The sequence below is a fragment of the Orycteropus afer genome, unplaced genomic scaffold, assembly GCF_000298275.1.
Source record: "Orycteropus afer afer isolate SDZICR_OR568_19922 unplaced genomic scaffold, OryAfe1.0 scaffold00267, whole genome shotgun sequence".
NCBI classification, from domain to species: domain Eukaryota; kingdom Metazoa; phylum Chordata; class Mammalia; order Tubulidentata; family Orycteropodidae; genus Orycteropus; species Orycteropus afer.
This window is the reverse complement of record NW_006921854.1, coordinates 2918281-2926943: the sequence shown is the minus strand read 5'-3', so window position 1 is coordinate 2926943 and position 8663 is coordinate 2918281. Positions and strand designations below refer to the sequence as shown.

The following is an 8663-nucleotide window of genomic DNA, read 5'->3' as shown; positions in this document are numbered from 1 at the left end:
TGGTTGTAACTTAATAATCACTAATGTTCGTGTTAAATTTGACTTTGTAGAAATCTATTGCAATTAAAGTGTTTTCAAATACTGTACTCTAATATTAAACAGCCCAATAAGATTATGTCAGTTTTTCATGCAAGGTTGGTCCTTCACTGTTGTGTCAATTTGAATGGAAGCCTGATCACTTAGGTTGCACGCTCAAGATGGTAACTTGGAAGAAGAGAGACTGAGGAAAGATTACAAGATGAGACATAGGTGGGCAGATGAGAGAATTAAGAAATAAGTACATCCGTATCCAGAAGACCCACTAGTTGGTCAATCACGAGTTCTGCACATTGACAAGAAACTTACTTCACTACGGCGGTGTAGGGTAAACAAGATTTGAGGGAGGCTTTGCACTGAGGTCGTCAGCTAATCACACTCTCCTTTTAAATCCTTATTTCCCTAGTGGACACCAAACCAGTCTCCAGTTCCGGGTTCCCAACCAATCGCATCAAGCCACAACTGAGGGCTCTGCCACCCAGGGCACCGTTTCAGAGCTCTGGAGAGATTCACACGACCCCAGCACCTGTCGACTTCACACCCTTTCCAAAGCGTGGGGGTGGGCGAGAACAGGAGGCCACCACCAAGTCCACGAAATCTCCAGACTGAATGAACCTACCGCCGGACGCAGAAGGGTAGGGGGAGCCCCTCCGCCCTGGCTCTCCCACGAATTCCTCCCCAAGAGCGAACTCCCGGACTACAGGTCCCAACCTCCAGTCGTCGCTTCTCAGACCTCGAGACAGATGGAGACTGAGAGCGAAGGCAGCGGGGGAGGGTGCACACTCCTCGCCACCGGAGGGAAAGACAGCCGGCACAGGGGCGGCAGTGTTCCCCCTTGGCAAGGACGGAGAGGCCGTCTGTGTGGCTTTCAAAGAGTCTGTCACTCCCTCACTCACTCACCAGGAGCAGCAGGGAGCATCTGAGGTCGGGTAAAGGTAGCAAGACCGCAGGTTTCATGGTAGGTAGCTTTGAGGTCCGCGGCAGGGACAGCTGTTGATTGCTGGGGCTGGGTTGGGTTGGGTCGGGAAAGGGCTGGGCTCCGGGAGCCGGCGGCAGCGGAGGATTCGCCCAGCAGCTGCACCTCGTCCTCTCGACCCGGAGCTCCAGCGGCGAACACCCGGGACAACTTCCAGCGAGGCCCCGCACACCCTCACTTCCGGGTCCTGCCCTCCTCGGAACATACCGGGAAATGTAGTCTTGCTTCACTTTCACCAGGCAGATAAATAAGACCTCTCGAACTCCCTTTCCCGGCAGGCTCTCGGCCGAGGTCGGACAAGGCCTCCGCCTGCGGGGCCTTCTGGGATAGAAAGGGCTGAGGGCGGGTGTACCTCTGCGTTACAGAGGATGAGAACTACAATTCCCAGAAGGCTGCACGGTTGAGCGCCTCGGGCGGCCTTCTGAAGGGTTCAACTAGATCCAGCACGGTGGGGTCTGTACAAACCCGGTGTAGTTGTCCGGGCCTGGCGGGAGGGGCGCCCGTGGGGGTCGTGCCTCCCGGGGCTGCCTCCCGGACGTCAGTCCTGGAGGAGGCAAGGGTGAGTAGGAGGGGGTCTGGCTGGGGAGGTCCGGGTCGGTCTGCACCGCCCTGGCTTCTGCCTCCTACTCCAGGCCTTCCTGGCCTGGACTGTAGCCTGTGCCTCCATCACTGGCCTCCTCGCCTGCTGCCTCTTCTTTCTGCATAAATTCCTGCCTTGTAAAGCCAGGGCCACCTCTTAAGGCGTCAGTGGAATGAGTACCTAATTACCTCTGTGAGCTCGTGTAAGGAGCCAATGTCACAGGGACGGGAAAAAAGCCATTGACATCCAGTCGATTCTGACTCCTAGCTACCCTGTAGGGTCGGAATAGAACAGCCCTATAGGGCTTCTGGGGAGCTCTGGCAGCATAGTGGCTAAGACACTTGCCTGCTAACCAGACGGCTGGCGGTTCAAACCCACCAGCCACTCCTCGGAAGGAAGGTTGGGCAATCTTACTTCCGTAATGATACTGCCTGGGAAACCCAAGGAGGGGTCGCTATGAGTCGAGGCCGACTCGACGGCACATAACAACAACAACATAGGGCTTCTGAGGCTGTAAATCTTTAGGGAAGCGCAGTGCCTCATCTTTCTCCCGCGGAACAGCTGGTGGGTTCGAACCGCTGACCTTTATGTTTAGTAGCCAAATGCTTTAACCACTACACCACCAGAGCCCCGAAGGGCTGGGAAATCAGGTTGCAAACGGAAAAACTCAGTGCAAGAGGGATGCTTATGCACGGCTCACTCCTACAGATGATTAACAAATTGCTCAGCGTAGAATGGCAGACCTCCACAGATAGTTAAGCCAGATAGGCCCTACTATGAGGGTGTTTTCCTGAAGTGCAAACACCCAGGTCCCCGTGCCCCAAGCGTTAGCGACACAATTACTAAGTATCCTGGAGGCACGTTGGCTTTTGTGGCTTTCTCTACCCCCTGCCTCCTTTATTCAAGCTTTCCTGCCTCTGAACTTCCCCACCAACCAACCCTTCAGCCCTACTCAGAACTACTTTTTCTTTGCGTATTGACTCCAGCTTCACTATTTTGATAGAGTTTTAATTATTACTGCATGTATTACATGGGCTTGTTTTATAATTAGTGATGATACCTTTGCATTTTATAGCACTTTATAATTAACAAAGTGATTTGCTTTTTGCCTATCAAAAATTATTTGCAAAAAACATATGCGCGAAAAAAAGAAAAAGCTGAACTATAAGGAACCTAGAGCATGCTTTTCCTAGGTTGATAGAACCAGACAGTGGCAAAGCCAAGGCTGGGACTTAGGTCTTCGGCTCTCCTCCGACAGAGCCCCAAACCCAAACCGAACCCACTGCCACCGAGTTCATTCTGACTCATAGCGTCCCCCACTGGGTTCCGAGGCAGTACATCTTCACCGAAGTAAATTGCCCAGTCTTACTTCTACAGAGTGGCTGGTGGGTTTGAACCACCTTTTGCTTAGCAGTCAGATGCCGTAGGCACTGTGCTACCAGAGCTCCCGATGGAGCCCCAGGAGAGTTGAAATGGGGAAGGAAAGAGAGCAGGGAAGGAATTAAACTTTGGTCCTGCTCACCCTGTGGACTTAGCACTCAGCCTATGACCTTTCAGTCAACAAACGTTTACTGAGCCCGTTATAAACCTGTTACTGTGTTAAGTGATGAGAATTACACATACAGCCACAATCTAAGTTTCAGTATGTTTTACAAATGGTATGAAGAGTTTTTTTGTGAGTCTGATACGCTTAAAAGCCTGATCTAAACTGACAGGACTTAAGAAGTTAGACAGTGTCTGACATGTAATTGGTACTCAACTCATTAAATGAATGAACATAATTCATTACCCTTTTCATGTTTTATATTTTTTCAGAAACCTAATGTGCTGAGGGAAGAGCCCTAGTAGCACAATGGTTAGAGCACTTGGCTGTGCTTTAACCAAAAAGGGCAGCGGTTCCAACCCACCAGCTGTTCCTCAGGAGAAAGATGTGGTCCCCTGCTTCAGTAAATGATTTGTTGTTGTTAAGTGCCGTCGAGTCGTTTCCGACTCATAGCGACCCCATGCACACAGCAGAACCCGGATGATTTACAGACATGAAAATCCTATGGGGCAGTTCTGCTCTGCCCTATAGGGTCTCCATGACTTGGAGTGGACTTGCTGGCAGTGGGTTGGGCTGGGTTTGGTTTGTTTGGGGAGTTGAGGTAGCCTTAGGGCACACCGATTGTTGTTAACAGAACCCGGCCTAGAGCCCAGCTATAATTACATTTCTTCTGCCCCTGTTTTGTAGCTTCTTTCAAGTGACTTTAATAAAGTTGTGCATATGACAGTGATTCTTCTGAATATCTGGGCCATGACAGGAGTATCTGACACCACCATTTTCCTACATATTTTCTGCCAACATGTTAACACAAGTTGTCAGCAAAATAAAGACATGAAGAGCTGACCTTTACCATAATTAAGAAAATACCTTTTCTCTAAGACAGAACGTGAACCAATAATCTTTGTCAATGACAACACAAGTGCTGGCTCATCAGCTACGATAGATTTATCTTACAAAACTCCCACATCCTGGGGAGTCAGAAACTGGGGTGACACGGTTTCTGGTGAATTCCCTCACGACAGCAATTAACTGGAGCTGGTCAAAAGCTGCTCTCTTTAGAGAGATACATGTGCCCGGTTTGCCTGGGTCCCTGTGACTCCCTGCCTTTCCTATACTTGTATCTCCCTTACATTGCAGGCGCTCAAGTTTAGAACGCTTCAGCTTGCCCTAGGGAAGGATGGTTAAGGTCATGAGTGTAACTGCCTGTGTCTCCTCCCATCAGATCTGGAATTCTTCCTGTTGAACTTGGGACAGAATCTAACCTCTTTAAACACGCTCATCACAGGGAACTCGCTATTTTCCTATGCAGTTATTGCATTCCGAGAACGTTCTAACAAACCTTATCAGACTATCAGTCAGAACAAAATTTTCATTGATAAAGCATGTTTAATCCTAATGGTGCAGGATTCCAAGTAATGTCCTAAGATCAAGACCTCAAGCTAGGTAGACTTCCCTGGTGGCTATAACGAGAAAACAGAAATTCTACCTTTCATGGGCATGAGAGACAAAGTTTAGGTAATCGTTAGTTTAACACTTAAATCTAGGTAATTCTGATTTGACAACTAAGGAAACACCATGCCAGTTTATGGCTTAATCACCTGTATTCCCAATGTCAATTCTACTGTTTCATATTGTGTGGAATCAAATTGCCTGTATTAGAAATCACTGTGGCTCTTGAGTCCTTTGTCCAATGTTAAGTATTGAGTATATTTTCTCAGACAGTCCTTGAAAAGGATCTTAGAAGCTTTGAACCCTCTCACTTTACGCAAGTCCCTTATGCAAACGGTCACCTAATTTCCCACATTATGTCAATTCTAGGACTAAGACTCTAGGTTTTTTAATCCTACTCAAATATTTCCAGTAAACCATGTTTGTAACATACCTACTAGAGAACAGCTTTAAGATCTAACAAGCTAGGTTTCACAAAATCTCTCCTACATGTACTCACGACTTGTATTGCTTCAGGTTGCTTCAGTTCTCGACAAGACTATGAATAGGTCCGAGGATCTGCTGTTGACTGGTTCCTCGCAGGCGTCGCAAGTTCATGCTGCTGCTGTTAATGGAGATAAGGGTGCTCTTCACAGGCTCATTATCGGTAAGCAGGCTCTTTAAATACAGAAACTTCAAAAATAGTTATTGTCCCGAGCAAGGTTTGTCATCTTCATTTTTATTGACAAGGCAGTAATTATATATATGAATGTATGTATGTGTGTGTATATATATGTATGTATGCATATGTAAGGAGCTCTGGTAGCATAGTGCCTAAGGCACTTGACTGCTAACCAGAAGGCTGGCGGTTCAAACCCACCAGCCACTCCTTGGAAGGAAGGTTGGGCATTCCTACTTCTGTAGTGATACTGCCTCGGAAACCCAAGGAGGGGTCGCTATGAGTCGGGGCTGACTCGACGGCAAATAACAACAACAAATGCATATGTATATATATGTGTGTGTGGACATATGTATGTATATATATGTAATTATGTGTATATTATGTATGTATGTATGCATATATCAGAAGGAAGGTTGGGCAATCTACTTCCGTAGAGATCCTGCCTCGGAAACCCAAGGAGGGGTCGCTATGAGTCGGGTCTGACTTGACGGCATATAACGACAACAAAAACATGTATGCATATATGTATATGTGTGTATATATGTATGTGTATGTGTATATGTGTATGTGTGTATATGTGAATTATGTATATATGTGTGTGTGTGTCTGTGTGTATACATACGTGTGTGTATATATGTATATATATAAATCTTATTGAGGTATATTTAGAGTAAAATAAACAAATATTAAGTCTATAACCTCGTGAATTTTCACGTGTATACACACCCATGTATAGAAAGACACAGAACAGAATCAAGAACCCAGAAGTAGAATGACTGACCTGTGGTCAGCTGATCTTTGACAAAGGGCCAAAATCCATTCAATGGGGAAGAGATAGTCTCTTTCACAAATGGTGCTGGCAAAACTGGAGATCCATTTGCAGAAAAATAAACAAGATCCATACCTCATGCCATACACAAAAATTAAATCCAGATGGATCAAAGACGTAAGTGTGAAAGCCAAAACTATAAAGTTTATCAAAGGAAAAATAGGGGCAAACTTAGGGGCACTAATTTATGGCATAAATAGACTACCAAGCATAAGGTGCACAAACAGCAGAGATGAACTTGATGACTGGGACCTTCTAAAAATCAAATTCTTATGTGTATCACAAGACTTCTCTAAGAGAGTCAGAAGAGAACCTACAGATTGGGAGAAAAAATATTCAGCAATGACATATCTGACAAAGGACTTATCTCTAAAATTTATAGAAAGCTCCAACACATCAACAAGAACAAGACAAACAATCCTATTAAAAAATGGACAGAAGACATGAATAGACACTTCACCACAGAAGATACTCAGGCAGCCAACAAACACATGAAGAAATGTTCATGATCATTAGCCATTAGAAAGATGCAAATCAAAACAACAATGAGATACCCTCTCATGTTAGCATTAATAGCAAAGTTCAACAAGACAGAAAATAAAAAATGCTTGTAAGCATGTGGAGAGCTTGGTACTCTCATATACTGCTGGAAGACTGGAAATCGGTATGGCGATTCCTTGAGAGTTGGAAATAGAAATAACGTTTGATCCAGCAATCCCATTACTAGGTAGATATCCTAAAGAAGTGCGATGCAGGACATGAATAGATATATGCACACCCATATTCATCACAGCACTATTTACAATAGCAAAGAGATGGAAACAACTTTAGTGCCCATCAGCTGAGGAATAGATAAACTATGGTACATGTACACAATAGAATATTGTGAAAACCTAAAGAATAATGCAGAATCTACAAAATACCACGTAACGGTGGATGAACTTGGAGGACATTGTTGTTGTTGTTGTTGTTATGTGCCGTCGAGTCGGACCCAACCCATAGCGACCCCTCCTTGGGTTTCTGAGGCAGTATCACTACGGAAGTAGATTGCCCCATCTTCCTTCCGAGGAGTGGCTGGTGTTGGAGGACATTATGTGAGTGAAATAAGCAATCACAGAAGGACAAATATTGTATTTGTCCACTATTGTAAAAAGTCAAGGAAAGGTTTATACATGGAAGGAAAATTTTTTGTTGTTTACCAGGGATGGGAGGGGAGGGGAGGGGAGGGAAGGGAAAATTCCTAGATAGGTTGGGAGGAAGGAAAACAAACAAACAAACAAAATATATATATATACACACACACACACCCCAAAGATGATTAGTGGTTACCAAGGGTAGGAGGGAGGGAGAAAGGTGAAGCTTTTGTTTGCGGGGGCATTACAAAAAATAAGAAAGACACAGAACAGACCTGCATATAGAACATGCCCAACACTCCAGAAAGTTTGCTCATGTACCTTCACCATGAGTATTCCTCCCCACTCCCAGAACATTGTGTTAATTATCAATTTATTGCCTCTCAGCTCTAAGTGCGCCTTTAATACATGCTTTGGGATAAACAGCAGAATTCCTTTAAGCATTTCTTCTTCAGAGTGAACATGGTGTTGGGCTTTCTCAGTATAGGGTGCTAGAGGGACATCACAGGAACAAGAGGCTCTCCTACAGGTTTCTCCTGCAGGAATGGCTTGTGTGGGTGTGAGGATATCTGGTGGAGCCCTACCAGCCAGGTGCACAGGATACAGTCTCTCAGCAACTTTCCAGTCCACAGGCTGGTGATAACTTTATCGTAGCCCTTTTTACATGAGAAACCAGAGCACTTCATGGCCTCTGACTCTGAAGGCCTGCACACATTGACACCCAGACACTCATTGCATGCCCACCCACCTGCATCTGAAGGAGGCCTAATGCCTGCCCAGCAATTCCAGACCAGCTCCACCCTGGTCAAGCCAGTAAACTCCTCTGCTGTCTGGTGGACTGAGCCATACCTTCTCCAGTGAGGTCTGAACCCTTCCAGGTTTGTCCTTCCTTGAGTACTCTCCCTCAGCTCTAGGGTACTACGTAGAGTATTTTAATATCTTATGGCTATTCTTTATCATAGTAAACAGGTTTTTTAATATTAAACATCTCCTGTTTAACCTTCTGTGTAGTTTCCATCTCCTGTTGTGACTCAGATGTGTGTGTGTGTGTGTGCATGCACTTGAGTGCATGAACACCCACATGTATACCCTCTCTATTTCAAGGGTTTTACCTGTTCTTGATCACCATATCTGTATGTGTGTATACATGTGTGTGTATTTGTGTGTGTGTATGGCATTAGTGGTACAGTGCCTAAAGTATATATATATACACACACACACATATGTACATACATACATATATATAGTGGCATAATCCCTAACCAGAAGGCTGGCAGTTCAAACCCACCAGCTACTCCTTGGAAGGAAGATGGGGCAATAGATCTTCCATAGAGATACTGCCTCAGAAACCCAAGGAGGGGTCACTACGAGTTGCAATTGACTCGACGGCAGTTGAGTTTTATTTTTCTATATGTTTACACATATATTCTTATTTATATATATACCATATATAAAA

General features: G+C 45.2%; 1 protein-coding gene across 1 annotated transcript in view; it reads left to right on the top strand.

Moving 5' to 3' along the window:
* Positions 1–5124: 5124 nt before the first annotated feature.
* Positions 5125–8663, top strand: part of INVS (inversin) — a 207430-nt gene continuing 203891 nt past the window's right edge. The window contains exon 1 of the mRNA XM_007950329.1: positions 5125–5230. Within this exon, the coding sequence (XP_007948520.1) occupies positions 5125–5230 (106 nt within the window). The remainder of the gene's footprint in view (positions 5231–8663) is intronic.